Source organism: Panulirus ornatus, chromosome 59 (assembly GCF_036320965.1).
Source record: "Panulirus ornatus isolate Po-2019 chromosome 59, ASM3632096v1, whole genome shotgun sequence".
NCBI lineage: Eukaryota > Metazoa > Arthropoda > Malacostraca > Decapoda > Palinuridae > Panulirus > Panulirus ornatus.
This window is the reverse complement of record NC_092282.1, coordinates 15,207,392-15,223,166: the sequence shown is the minus strand read 5'-3', so window position 1 is coordinate 15,223,166 and position 15,775 is coordinate 15,207,392. Positions and strand designations below refer to the sequence as shown.

The window sequence follows — 15,775 nt, the reverse complement described above, 5'->3', positions numbered from 1 at the left end:
AGGAATAGTGGTTCCAACAATGTTGTATGGTTGCGAGGCGTGGGCTATGGATAGAGTTGTGCGCAGGAGGATGGATGTGCTGGAAATGAGATGTTTGAGGACAATGTGTGGTGTGAGGTGGTTTGATCGAGTGAGTAACGTAAGGGTAAGAGAGATGTGTGGAAATAAAAAGAGCGTGGTTGAGAGAGCAGAAGAGGGTGTTTTGAAGTGGTTTGGGCACATGGAGAGAATGAGTGAGGAAAGATTGACCAAGAGGATATATGTGTGGGAGGTGGAGGGAACGAGGAGAAGAGGGAGACCAAATTGGAGGTGGAAAGATGGAGTGAAAAAGATTTTGTGTGATCGGGGCCTGAACATGCAGGAGGGTGAAAGGAGGGCAAGGAATAGAGTGAATTGGAGCGATGTGGTATACCGGGGTTGACGTGCTGTCAGTGGATTGAATCAGGGCATGTGAAGCGTCTGGGGTAAACCATGGAAAGCTGTGTAGGTATGTATATTTGCGTGTGTGGACGTATGTATATACATGTGTATAGGGGGGTTGGGCCATTTCTTTCGTCTGTTTCCTTGCGCTACCTCGCAAACGCGGGAGACAGCGACAAAGTATAAAAAAAAAAAAAAAAAAAAAAAAAAAATATATATATATATATATATATATATATATATATATTTTTTTTTTTTTTTTTTGCTTTGACGCTGTCTCCCGCGTTTGCGAGGTAGCGCAAGGAAACAGACGAAAGAAATGGCCCAACCCACCCCCATACACATGCCTTGATTCAATCCACTGACAGCACGTCAACCCCGGTATACCACATCGCTCCAATTCACTCTATTCTTTGCCCTCCTTTCACCCTCCTGCATGTTCAGGCCCCGATCACACAAAATCTTTTTCACTCCATCTTTCCACCTCCAATTTGGTCTCCCTCTTCTCCTCGTTCCCTCCACCTCCGACACATATATCCTCTTGGTCAATCTTTCCTCACTCATTCTCTCCATGTGACCAAACCATTTCAAAACACCCTTTTCTGCTCTCTCAACCACGCTCTTTTTATTTCCACACATCTCTCTTACCCTTACGTTACTTACTCGATCAAACCACCTCACACCACACATTGTCCTCAAACATCTCATTTCCAGCACATCCATCCTCCTGCGCACAACTGTATCCATAGTCCACGCCTCGCAACCATACAACATTGTTGGAACCACTATTCCTTCAAACATACCCATTTTTGCTTTCCGAGATAATGTTCTTGACTTCCACACATTCTTCAAGGCCCCCAGAATTTTCGCCCCCTCCCCCACCCTATGATCCACTTCCGCTTCCATGGTTCCATCCGCTGCCAGATCCACTCCCAGATATCTAAAACACTTCACTTCCTCCAGTTTTTCTCCATTCAAACTCACCTCCCAATTGAATTGACCCTCAACCCTACTGTACCTAATAACCTTGCTCTTATTCACATTTACTCTTAACTTTCTTCTTTCACACACTTTACCAAACTCAGTCACCAGCTTCTGCAGTTTCTCACATGAATCAGCCACCAGCGCTGTATCATACACAGATATATACATATATACACATGTACATAGTTCATATTTGCTGCTTTTATTAATTCCCTTCGCCACCTAGCCACACATGAAATGACAACCCCCTCCCCCGCATGTGCGCGAGGTAGCACACAAGGAAAAGACAACACTAGGGAAAGTGAGTCAGCTGTTGTTCGCTGATGATACAGCGCTGGTGGTTGATTCGGGTGAGAAACTGCAGAAGCTGGTGACTGAGTTTGGTAAAGTGTGTGAAAGAAGAAAGCTGAGAGTAAATGTCAATAAGAGTAAGGTTATTAGGTCAACAACTGTATTGTTGACTGGTTGGTAAGGTTATTTAATGTATGTATGACTCATGGCGAGGTGCCTGAGGATTGGCGGAATGCTTGCATAGTGCCACTGTACAAAGGCAAAGGGGATAATAGTGGGTGCTCAAATTACAGATGTATAAGTTTGTTGAGTATTCCTGGGAAATTACATGGGAGGGTACTGAGTGAGAGGGTGAAGACATGTACAGAGCATCAGGTTGGGGAAGAGCAGTGTGGTTTCAGAAGTGGTAGAGGATGTGTGGATCAGGTGTTTGCTTTGAAGAATGTATGTGTGAAATACTTAGAAAAACAAATGGATTTGTATGGAGCATTTATGGATCTGAAGAAGGCATATGATAGAGATGATAGAGGTGCTCTGTGGAAGGTATCAAGAATATATGGTGTGGGAGGCAAGTTGTTAGAAACAGTGAAAAGTTTTTATAGAATATGTAAGGCATGTGTAGGAGTAGGAAGAGAGGAAAGTGATTCGTTCTCAGTGAATGTTGGTTTGCGGCAGGGGTGTATGATGTCTCCATGGTTGTTTAATTTGTTTATGGATGTGGTTGTTAGGGAGGTGAATGCAAGAGTTTTGAAAAGAGGGGCAAGTACACAGTCTATTGTGGATGAGATAGCTTGGGAAGTGAGTCAGTTTTTGTTCACTGATGATACAGCGCTGGTGGCTGATTTGAGTGAGAAACTGCAGAAGCTGGTGACTGAGTTTGGTAAAGTGTGTGAAAGAAGAAAGCTGAGAGTAAATGTGAATAAGAGCAAAGTTATTAGGTACAGTAGGGTTGAGGGACAAGTTAATTGGGAGGTAAGTTTGAATGGAGAAAAACTGGAGGAAGTGAAGTGTTTTAGATATCTGGGAGTGGATTTGGCAGCGGACTGAACCATAGAAGTGGAAGTGAATCATAGGGTGGGGGAGGGGGTGAAAGTTCTGGGAGCAGTGAAGAATGTGTGGAAGTCAAGAACATTATCTTGTCTTACGCACTTTATTTACCTCCTTCCTTTTATTCTCCCTAAGATTTAATGATACTCTCTTACTCCAACTCTCATTTGCTCTCTTTTTCACCTCTTGCACCCTTCTCTTGACCTCCAGCCTCTTTCTTTTATACACCTAGTCATTTGCATTTTTCCCCAGCAAAAATCGTCCAAATGCCTCTCTTTTCTTTCACTAATAATCTTATTTCTTCATCCCACCACTCACTACCCTTTCTAATCTGCCCACCTCCCACGCTTCTCATGCCACAAGCATCTTTTGCGCAAGCTATCACCGCTTCCCTAAATACATCCCATTCCAACCCCCACTCCACTTATATCCTTTGTTCTCACCTTTTTCCATTCTGTACTCAGTCACTCCTGGTACTTCCTCACACAAGTCTCCTTTCCGAGCTCACTTACTCTCACCAATCTCTTCACCCCAACATTCTCTCTTCTTTTCTGAAAACCTCTACAAATCTTCGCCTTCGCCTCCACAAGATAATGATCAGACATCCCTCCAGTTGCACCTCTCAGCACATTAACATCCAAAAGTCTCTCTTTCGCACGCCTATCCATTAACACGCAATCCAACAACGCTCTCTGGCCATCTCTCCTACTTACATACGTATACTTATGTATATCTCTCTTTTTAAACCAGGTATTCCCAATCACCAGTCCTTTTTCAGCACATAAAACTACAAGATCTTCACCATTTCCATTTACAACATTGAACACCCCATGTACACCAATCATTCCCTCAACTGCCACATTACTCACCTTTGCATTCAAATCACCCATCACTATAACCCGGTCTCGTGCATCAAAACCACTAACACACTCATTTAGCTGCTCCCAAAACACTTGCTTCTCTTTCTTCTCATGCCCAGGTGCATATGCACCAATAATCACCCATCTCTCTCCATCCACTTTCAATTTTACCCATATCAATCTAGAGTTTACTTTCTTACACTCTATCACATACTCCCGCCACTCTGTTTCAGGAGTAGTGCTACTCCTTCCCTTGCTCTTGTCCTCTCACTAACCCCTGACTTTACTCCCAAGGCATTCCAAACAACTCTTCCCCTTTACCCTTGAGCTTCGTTTCACTCAGAGCCAAAACATCCAGGTTCCTTTCCTCAAACATACTACCTATCTCTCCTTTTTTCTCATCTTGGTTACATCCACATACATCTAGATACCCCAATCTGAGCCTTCGAGGAGGATGAGCACTCCTCGCGTGACTCCTTCTTCTGTTTCCCCTTTCAGAAAGTTAAAATACAAGGAGGGGAGGGTTTCTAGCCCCTGCTCCTGTCCCCTTTAGTCGCCTTCTACGACACTTGAGGAGTGCATGGGAATTATTCTTTCTCCCCTATCCCCAGGGATAATAATAATAATAATAATAATAATAATAATAATAATAATAATAATAATAATAATAAAGAAAAAATAATATGCATTATCTTTGAAGATAGAGGAGAAACAATACTTCCCATGCGTTCCCCACGTGACGTAGAAGACGACTAAAGGAGACGGGAGTGGGGGCTAGAAATCTTCCCCTCCTTGTGTTTTAACTTTCTAAAAGGGGAAACAGAAGAAGGAATCATGCAGGGAGTGCTCATCCTCCTTGAAGGCTTACATCGGGGTGTCTCAGTGACCTATGAAGTGCATTATTATTCTAAAATAATGAAATATTGTAGGTGCTCTCACACTGACCACTCCAGGTTCATCACACTCATTTACAATCAGAACTGTTATGGAATCACTTGCCTCAAATGAACTCACCTCCTCTTCTTTCAACTTCTTCTTCTTCTTCTTTGGTTTTTCCTCCCCCTCAAACTCGTGTTCTTCAGAGTCATCAGTAACATCCTCATCTGCAAAGAGTCTCTTCAGTTAATTCATCACCAATCAGTGAAAGCTTATCAAAATAATCATTTAACCAAAGAGCAATTTTGAACATCATTTATATGTTTGAAAATGATCCTTGAAACCAAAGACATGAAAAAACCACATCTTGCGATGTAGTATGACTGATGCTTTACTGGCCTCACTGCTAAGTGTTTTGGTCATCAAGCTCTGATGCTCTATGAACTTTTGATACTTTCTGTAACAGCAGAATCATTCATCAGTCACTTCACAAAAACCTCATTTTTGTTATTTGTTCGAATTACATCACATCATCTATACTAATGCTTTGACAATGAATCAAATGAAGCCATATTCAAACAAAAAATTTTGATATATCCTTAAAATGTAATTTGATAAAATCCAAGGACCTTGTTACAACTGATCACTAAAAGTTTAAAATGGGATAAAACCCAGTATGTGTGACTTCAAGCTTAGAAATAAGGTCAAATAATTGTCAATTCATAACTCATCAATAGTATACTTGATTTTTTAACCAAAATTCATTGATAGCTTATCCAGTTCCCTTACGAACAATAATAAAACTGAAAGAAATCTTGTTAGTCATCTCTGACCTTGAAATGGAACCAAGAACAAACCCACTTTGGACCTACTTCAAGGTATTATCAAGATACATCATGCATGGTCACTCTCATTAAAATCTCTTGATATTTGTTCAAGCTGCTGTGCTAATAGTGTTAAAAAGTACACAAAGCCTGAAACCTTCGACTTTGAACTCAAAGGTCAAATGTGGATCCTTCTTAAAACTCTTTTTAGGTGCTTTTCATATCATGTTTCACCAAAATTCACTTAAATTTGTTTATCACATTAACTGCATAAAAACCCATAAACAGGCACATAAATGATCATCCATTTTGGAACCACTGTCTGAGTAAACCTTATTTCAATCTCATAAAGAGATACTACTGAGATACATCCACATACTCTTCCTAAGTTTAGCAAAAATCTAGAGGTATATCTGAATAATTATAAGGACAAATATTAAACAAATATATATCACTTCAAACAATCTACAACAGGTTTGCAACAGATACTTCTTTCTGACTTTACCTTCCAGCTGATCTCTTAACGTCTTGATCTCGTCTTGAAGTTTACGAAGAAGAGCATCCTTAGGGTCCTCATTAATCTTAGCTTTGTTGCAGATGTTCTTAGCACGATTGGCATACCGGAGGGTGCTTATTGTCTCATCATAATTGTAACTAGCTGGCCCAATGTTAGCACACTACATACAAGTAAAATCATAAGCATTTGGTACAGTAAATGGATGAAAAAATTATATAGACATCAAAATAAAGTTAAATTCTCTCTGTTGAGACATAAAAACCTACTTCTATAATTAAACACAATAAAGTGACTACAGACTCATCTCCAAACCACATGGCAGAACTTCCCAAAACTTTGCAAAAAAATTTCTCTCAACACATGTAAACCCCATTTTGGAAAAGCTACATGGCTAGCAGACATATCTAAAACACTACTTCCTCTTAGTTCAAACTCCCACTCCAAATCGATTTTTAGTGACCATTTAACCCTTAAAGGACCAAAACTGGAAATTTAGGCAGTCCTTTGGAGTGGGGCTTACAAAAATTTCAAAAAATATCTTTGGCTTCAGAATTAATACAAAATATCAAGAAAAGTTGTCCGAGAGAGTGGTATGTGGCATTTATGGATCTGAAGAGAGAACATGATAAGTGTTAAAAGAGATACCTTGTGGAAGGTCTTACAAGTGTATGGTGTGGGTGGAAAGTTATTGGAGCCCGTGAAAATATATTATCAAGGGTGTAAGGGGCATGTTTTGAGTTGAAAGAGAGGCGAGTCAGTGGTTGCAGGGGAAGGTTAGTTTGTGACATGGCTGTGTGATGTCACCATGGCTGTTTAAGCTGTCTATGGATGGGGTGGTGATGGAGGTGTATGTAAACATGGGTACATGGCATTACTGGATCACGTATCAGTAGATAAGCAAGATAAAGAAAGACTTTTGGATGTAAATGCTTTGAGAAGGCCATCTGGTGGGATATATAATCATTTCTTGGTTGAGGCAAGGGTGAGAGTTTGTATAGGTTTTAAGAAAAGAGGAAATGATATGGGTGGGAAGAGGAATGAGAAACTAAATGTGCTCAGAAAAGAAGCTTGTTTGAGGAAATACCAGAGACTAGGTGAAGAATGACAAAAGGGAAGAGTAAACCTGGGGAGTAGGCAAGGAATATGAGATAATTAGGTAAGTAAGTAAGTGAAGTGTTTTAGATATCTGGGAGTGGATTTGGCAGCGGATGGAACCATGGAAGCGGAAGTGAACCATAGGGTGGGGGAGGGGGCAAAAGTTCTGGGAGTGTTGAAGAATCTGTGGAAGTCAAGAACATTATCTCGGAAAGCAAAAATGGGTATGTTTGAAGGAATAGTGGTTCCAACAATGTTATATGGTTGCGAGGCATGGGCTATGGATAAGAGTTGTGCAGAGGAGGGTGGATGTGCTGGAAACCAGATGTTTGAGGACAATGTGTGGTGTGAGGTGGTTTGATCGAGTAAGTAATAATAGGGTAAGATAGATCTTTTCTTTTCTTTCAAACTATTCGCCATTTCCCGCGTTAGCGAGGTAGCGTTAGGAACAGAGGACTGGGCCTTTTTTGGAATATCCTCACCTGGCTCCCTCTGTTCCTTCTTTTGGAAAATTAAAAAAAAAAAAACGAGAGGGGAGGATTTCCAGCCCCCCGCTCCCTCCCCTTTTAGTCGCCTTCTACGACACGCAGGGAATACGTGGGAAGTATTCTTAATCCCCTATCCCCAGGGATAAAAGATAGATGTGTGGTAATAAAAAGAGTGTGGTTGAAAAAGCAGAACAGGGTGTTTTGAAATGGTTTGGCCACATGGAGAGAATGAGTGAGGAAAGATTGATCAAGAGGATATATGTGTCAGAGGTGGAGAGAACAAGGAGAAGTGGGGGGACCAAATTGGAGGTGGAAAGATGGAGTGAAAAAGATTTTGAAGGATCGGGGCCTGAACATGCAGGAGGGTGAAAGGCGTGCAAGGAATAGAGTGAATTGGAATGATGTGGTATACCAGGGTCGACGTGCTGTCAATGGATTGAACCAGGGCATGTGAAGCATCTGGGATAAACCATGGAAAGTTCTGTGGGGCCTGGATGTGGAAAGGGAGCTCTGGTTTCAGTGCATTATTACATGACAGCTAGAGACTGAGTGTGAATGAACGTGGCCTTTGTTGTCTTTTCCTATCGATACCTCACACACGAGGGGGGAGGGGGTTGTTATTTCATGTGTGGCGGGGTGGTGATGGGAATGAATAAATGCAGACAGTACGAATTATGTACATGTGTATATATGTATATGTCTGTGTATACGTTGTATATGTATACGTTGTGTACACGTATGTGCATACGTATATGTATACGCTGAGATGTATAGGTATGTATATTTGTGTGTGTGGACGTGTATGTATGTACATGTGTATGTAGGTGGGTTGGGCCATTCTTTCGTCTGTTTCCTTAAGCTACCTCGCTGACGTGGGAGACAGCGACAAAGGAAAATAATAATAATAACAATAATATAGTTCTTACATGTGTGAGAGAAGCATGTGGGATGTGGGAATGTGAAAAAGGGTAATAAATGGTAGGATGAGGAAGTTACGTTGCTATTGAAAGAGAAAAGAGAGTTGTTCCTAAGGGGAAGGAATGAGAATGACTAGGAAATGTACAAGAAGACTAAAAGGGGTTCAAGAAGAAGGTGCAGGGGCTGAAAAACAGGGCAAATGAGAGTTGGGGCAAGAGGGTATAGGCAAACTTTAAGGAAAATAAAAAAAATGCTATGGAAGGAGATGAACAATATGAGAAAGAAAAAAATGGGAGCATCACTAAAGGGAGCAGAGAGGGAAATGGTAACAAGAACAGAAGAGGTAAGAGGAGATGGCATAAGTGTTGTAAGGGCTTACTGAATGTATAAAATGATAAGTTGGCTCCTGTGTAGGGCTTAAGTTGTGGAGATATGCACAGTGAGAGAGAGTTGGCAATTAATTTGGTGAAAAAAGAGGTGATATTCTTACATTAGATGGCAAGGCAGCTGGAGTGGATGGAATAGCAGCTGAATATCGCAAAAAATGAGGAGGCAGTGTAGCTGATGATTTAGTTATGATTTTTAAGGTATGTATGCTCAAGGTGAGGTGCCTGACTGGCAGAATGCATATGCAGTGCCACTGTATAAATACAGAGGGGACATAAGAGAATGTGCGAATTACAAAGGTAAAAGTTTTTTAGTGCAACTGGCAAGGTGTAAGAGAGGGTGGTGGCAACCACATATCAACCAACTGAGGAAGATGAGTGTTGACAGATTATGTGTGGATCAGGTGTTTGCTTTAAAAAATCTGCATAAGAAATACTTAAACAGTTGGACTTGTATGTGGTATTTATGAATCTCATAAAAGTGTATAATATGTTTGGATGAGATGCTTTGTGGAAGGTGTTATGAATATAAAGGATGAGGAAAGAAAAATACTTGAAGTAGTGGGCATGGCAAGAGAATTAGGCATGTGTGCAAGTACGAAAGGGAGAAAGGGAGGAGGGCAAGTGGTTTCAGATGAAGGATGGTATGCAGTATGGATATGTGATGTCACCATGGCTATCTAACTCTTTAATGCCTCCTGATGGATAATTCTGCAAGCTGATGCACTAAGTTTCACATCTCAGTCTCAAAGCAATATACTGAGCCTGGGTGGTGGCTAAGGTGGCAGTGTCAGTTAACTTCTCTCCACAGCCAGTTATCTTCCAGCAATGCCAATACGAACACATATTTGTGTGTTTTCAAGGAAGGAAATCAAGCAGCTTTTAGACAGATTTTGAGAACCAGGCAGTAGATCCTGAATCATTTAACATTAAACACTACAGCTAGAGGGGATGAGTGAATGAGAATGCTCTTTGGCTGTTACTATACGAGAAATGGCAAGGTATAGAAAAAAATCATCCTTGGGAATAGGGGAGAAAGAATAGCACCCTTGTATTTTAAGAATGTTCTTAGAAGATGAGTAAAAGGGGTGGAAACTCAGGGATGAAAACCCTCCCCTCCTTGTATTTCAATTGTTAAGTGTTGGTACTTATGAAGGAGCCAAGTGAGAAAAGCTCATCCTCCTCAAATGCTCAGTCTTGGGTGACAATGTGTGAGGGTGTAACAAGGATGAGAAGAGTAGAGAGACAGGCCTTCTAGTTGGGTTGGTAGAAGAACCTGGATGATCTGGATCTGAGTGAAACTGAAATTAATGGGAAGGGGGAAGAATATACTAGTAAAGTCCTTGGGGTAAAGTCTGGGGTTGCATGATAGCGAAAGAAAAGGAAGGAGTGGCACTTCTGTGGAAGGATGAGATGTGGAAATCTGTGAAAGGGTCTAAGGAAGTAAATCACAGAGTAATGTAAGTGAAAATGAAGGTGAATTACAAGAGGTGTGGTCCTTTCTGAAGAAAGGAACGAGGACCACCTCAAACCTCAGTCATTCCATCCTATTAAAGGTGAAAAATATTTATTTGAAATGAAACACGAACAACCAATTGAAAACACCGGTACAAGTAATGCAAATAATAATCAATAGTGTTTAATTCAAGTAACTACAATAACACTTCATTATCCCTTCAAGAAAACCAACATTTCAAAATAGCTGTCACTGAGCCCCGATCTTTTTGGCTTGAGGTCATCTTTCCCCAGAGAGAAGAGCTGCTCTATGGTGGCACTGGAAGGGATAGTGCATTAAACTTTATGAATGAGTCCTTCAACGCTGAGCTTGGGAACAAGTATGATAGAATGATGGTTAAGTGAGAGCGAAGAGCAGAGGGTAAATGGTTCCAGGAGAGGATGGGTCCGCAGCAAGGATGTGTATTGTTAGGGGTGATGTGTGAGGTGAATATGATGGTCGTCAAGAGAGGAACAGGTCTACAGTCTACTCGGGGTGGGAGGACCGTGGAAGTGAGCCAGTTGTTGTTTGTTGATGACTGACTCTGATGGCAGATATGTGTAATAAACTGTAGAAGCTGGTTTCCAAGTATGGAAAAGAGTATGAAAGGAGAAAGTTGAGAGATAAAATGTTTTGGGAGGAAAACAAGCTGGATAGGGTGTTACTTCTAATATGAAAAATCCTGAAGGAAGTGGAGTGTTTTAGATACCTGGAAGTTGAGATGACAGTGGATAAAATCAAAGGGGCTAAAGTAAGCCATACGAACAGTGATAGGTGCTAAGGTTCTGATCACACTGATGAGTACGTGGAAAGAGAGGTCTCTGTCTGTGAGGACAAAAATGGGCATGTTTGATGGTACTGTAGTCCTGACAGTGTAGTATGGATGTGATAAGTTGGAAAAAATTATGGAAGAGGATGAATATAAAAAGTTTGAGGAAGATGTGATGTTAAGAAAGTTGATCAAATAGAAAATGACAACTAAGAAACAAGCAAAGTAGTAGGAAAAGTAAATATAAGAGGATTGAAGAGGGTGTGCTGAAAAAGTATACACATATGGAGAAGATGGGTGAGGAAAGAATGACTATGAAGGTTCATATGTCAGATTTGAAGGGATCTGAAGGTGAATAGGGAAACCAAGGATGAGGTGAAAGGATGATCCAAGTGATTGGAGCCTGAATATGCAGGAGGGTGTGAGGCTTGAACTGGAGTGATGTGGTGTACAGGGGGGGGCGGGTGACATGCTGTTATGGGTTGAACCAGGGTATATGAGATGAGTATGGGAACCACTGAAGGGTCTGTGGGGCTTTGCTGTGGAAAGGGGTTTCTGGTTTCAGTGAATTGTACACGAGAGCTAAAGAATGTATGTGCGCAAATGAGGCCATTCTTCATCTGCTTTTACTACTTCCTTGTTATACAGGATATTGCAAACAAGTAAAAAAAAAAAAAAAGTGATTGTTGTAGTTAATCATGATAGTACACTACAGGAGACAACTCTCTAGAATATTTGAGAATATTCCACTCAGACAGTGTACAGTGAAAACTAGGGACTGCTGCAGTGAGGGTGAATGTTCCTCAACTCACACTCAGGCTATTCCTTTTCTTCTGAAGAAACAAGCATGCATCTTTAAAGCTGGTTCCATAAATATGATGAATGTGCAACCACTCTTATCATGAAAATCAGTTGTAAATAACAAATCTACTTACCATAACTGTCTTTGAGTTGCCACCTAACGAATCCTGTAAAAGCCTGGTCAATTTGGAGTTGCGATAAGGTATGTGTGTTGATCTTCCATCCACAAGTGCAGATATAACATTTCCAAGAGTTGAGAGGGAAAGATTAATTTTGGTGGCTTCTTTTAACCTCTGACCAGTTGCCCCTGTTTTACTTTGTCGTTCAGAACCCTGAAAGAATGAAGAAAGTTACAATTACATCTGCATCCTAAAGCAACTCAAAAAAAAGTATAGTCAATAAAAAATACAAAAACTACAATACTACTGTGTCCCTTTCATGATGGAGAGATCTGGGCCAGTTTGTATATTTGCTAAAGATATCTGTTACTAACATTTCTGAAAACATTCCTTTGGGAAAGATACAAGGAAAAAAAATGTGGGTTTTAAAGTACAAAAGAGATTAATTCTCTGTGGCAGTGTCCCATGAGTGACTTGAAAAACACTACAAATCTTCAAGGATTAGAATCTAAAAAAATCCCTGATTTTTCAGAGGGAACATGCTGGCATTCTCTATCCTGAAATGGTTTGGACATAAGGAGAGGATGTACAAAGAATGACTGACCAAGAGGATCCACATGTCAGAAGAGCAAGGAGGAAAGGAGAGTACTTAGTACTTACTAATGAGCACTTACGATCAGATTCTGCAAAATGGCACAGCTAGCATATAATGCTCACTACAGAAAAATACAAGTCATACAAGCTATGTTTTGTCAAGTATCATGCGTGAAATGGAAAGATTTAGTTTGTGGACTGAAAAACAGCAGCCCACATGTGAGTAAGGCAGAAAGAAAAGGCAGCTACCAGGGACAAAGAAGTAAAACTTAGTCAACTCCTACAAAATGCAAGAGATATATATGGGTAGCATTCTTTTACCCCTATTCCCAAGGGTAATTCTATACTTTACATGTTCACCATTTCCAATGTAGATAAAGAATTAGCCTCATTCACTCGTTAGCTGTCATGTATGATACATCAAAACTAGAGCTCCCTATGCACAGTAAGTCTCCTCAGACCCTTCTAGGGTTTTCTGACAGCCTTATATGCCCTGGTTAAGCCCACTGACAGCTCTCTGTCCTCTGCAAACCACATCACTCGAATTTGCTCTATCCTTTGCATCCCTTGCAACCTCTGACATTTTCAGGTCCTGAGTGTTTTAGGTAACTGGGAGTGGATATAGCAACAAATGGAATCATGAAAGCAGAAGTGAGTTATAGGGTGGGTGAGGGTGCGAAGGTTGTGAGAGAGCACTGAAGAATGTGTGGAAAGAGAGGTCATCATCTGGAAGGGTGAACGTGGGTATGTTTTAAGGTATAGTTCTTCCAACAATGCTGTAGGAATGTGAGGCATGAGGGTGTGAGAAGTAAGATGGATGTGTTGGATATGAAATCTCCGAGGGCAACATATGGTGTTATGTGGTTTGATCAAGTAAGTATAAAAGGGTAAGAGAGAGGTGTAGTAATAAGAGAAGGTTGAGAGGCCAGAAGAGGGTTGGATGAAATGATTTGGACATAAAGAGAAAATGAGTGAGGAGAGGTTGCCAAAAAGAATACATGTGTCAGAAGTGGAGGAGACAAGGAGAAAGGGGAGCCAAACTGGAGGAGGGATGAAAATTATTGTAAGTGTTCTATGCAAGATGTGGCATACAGGGAGTGGTATACAGTTAATGGACTAAACCAGGGTGCACAGAACAGCTGGAGGAAACCGCAGAAAGGTCAGTGGGGCCTGGTTGTGCATATGGGGGGGGGGGGGTGCTGTGGTTTGGTGCATTACACATAACAACTAGAAAATGGATGTGGGCAAATGAGGCCTTTCTTCATCTGTTCCTGGCCCTACCTAGCTAGCATGGGAAAAGACAAAAACTTGCACTGGGATTTGGACTCTCTTTTTCTTTCAAATCCACTGATACTTTTAGTGTAGAAGCTGCCAGGTTGAGCACACCTTGATTGCTCTCCTCACTTATGCACAAATGACACTCCTCTTGTAATCCTGAGAGCATTCACCTATTCTATTCATACATTTACTTTGGTTGGTGGGCTTTATGTAAATGTCCGTAATGAAAGATCTTATGGCACTCACCATTACATTCAAGGATGGAATCTTCCCATTATTATTCACACACTTGTTTTGCACATGAGCACTGCTTCCTCAAATACCTCCCACTCCTCACCAACTCACCTCAATTAATTCACTCTCTCATTCACCATTCTACACTCAATATCTACTGATATCTGGTATCTCTTCACATTAGCCTATTTCCAAAGCTTACTTATTTTCACCACCCTCTTCTCACCCATATCATTTCCTCCTGACCTAAAGCTTCTACAAATCTTCACCCTTGCTTCCATCATTAATGATCAGACACCCCACCAGCTGCAGCTGCTCCTCTCAGAACATTCACATCCAAGAGTCTCTCTTTTGCATGTCTATCAATTCATATCCAATTTAGTAAAGCCACTTTCCATCTCACATACTCACCCATACATTACTGTCCCTCTTTCTAAACCTGGTATTCCCAATTATCAGTACTTTTTTTTCAATACAACTCCACAAACTGTTCATCATTTCCACTAATATTACTTAATACCCCATGCCCCTCAGTTATACCAACTACTGCCACATTAATCACTTTCACATTCATATCACCCAATACTTAATCTATTCTTTCACATCAAAACTGCTGTGACACTCAATTAGCCCCTCTGAAAACTGAGGTCACTGGACTCTGCCTGCATACTGTTACACGATGAGTGAAAAGTCACCTTCACATGGTTGTATTTATCAGTGGAAGAATATGGTACATTCAAGGAACTTCTAATTCCAAAGGAGTCCATCATTTCCTTGCCCTTAAGTGAAGCCTTGAAGCTGCAAGAGTTAAAAAAATGGGTCCTATGGTTGTATAATCAAAATTATATACATCTGCACACATGAGTGTAAAACTCCTTCCCTATACAGTACAAATAGTTAATTACACACACACACACACACACACACACACACACACACACACACACGAGCCTACATAGGCTTGCCTAGGACTGGACCCATGTGGGTTCAAATCCTGGGCATGGATGTTGGCCCAAAACCAGTTCATATATTCATCCTCCCCTCAGAGCTCGTCAGAAAAATGAGTACCTAGCTTACCCTATGGGTGTAATTATTTACATTTATAATGTATGGGGAGGGAGCTTTACTCTTGAGCTTTTTCTGTCTATCTATAGCTATATCTCTGATGCCTGTCTCAACTGGAACTTCCTCAAAGGGGTGCCCATGGCAACAGAGTCCCCATAACTAAATAACTCCAGTCTTGCTTCTTAGCCTTTAGTGCCTCACTCTTAATTGGCCACTGGTAGAGGGGCAAGTCTAGCACAGTGTTTGTGAAAGCTCCTACCTTATGTTTCTAATGATTACTTCTATCTAATGCTCCCACCTACTACTACCTAATGCTCCTGCCTTAACATTCCTACCTACTACTTCCATCTACTCCTCCTACCATTTTAACAAAAGGCAGGGCTAGTGCATAGTACTCACTGCAGGAAAATCTAGAGTTATGAAAAATGAGCTGCATAAGTTAAGTGTTGTCAAGTGTTACACATGATAAGGGGAGATTGCATGTTTATGGACAATGCCAGTGGTCCACATGTTAGTGAAGCAGAAAGAAAAGAAAGCTACTTAGATCAGAGGAATGTAACTTGACAGCCACTAAAGTGCTAGCTCACTAAGCAGATGTCACTAACCCTCCTGATACCCAGGTATGTAGAACTGGTAACATATCACCCTGGTCATTTGCTGCCTCCCAACTACTACCTACTTTGAAAGTTTCAATAGATATTTGCAAATGCAGTA

The 15,775-nt window shown here is 41.0% G+C and overlaps 1 protein-coding gene across 4 annotated transcripts in view; it reads right to left on the bottom strand.

Moving 5' to 3' along the window:
• The window catches only part of Klp64D (kinesin-like protein 64D), a 135,169-nt gene that overhangs the window by 74,875 nt on the left and 44,519 nt on the right, over positions 1–15,775 (bottom strand). For 2 of the 4 annotated variants that reach the window (XM_071696150.1, XM_071696152.1), the window contains exons 6-8: positions 11,906–12,103; positions 5,808–5,979; positions 4,602–4,705 (exon numbers count right to left, since the gene is read on the bottom strand). In XM_071696150.1, coding sequence (XP_071552251.1) covers positions 4,602–4,705; positions 5,808–5,979; positions 11,906–12,103 — 474 coding nt within the window. The remainder of the gene's footprint in view (positions 1–4,601; positions 4,706–5,807; positions 5,980–11,905; positions 12,104–15,775) is intronic. The other 2 variants (XM_071696151.1, XM_071696153.1) reach the window with 1 other exon arrangement.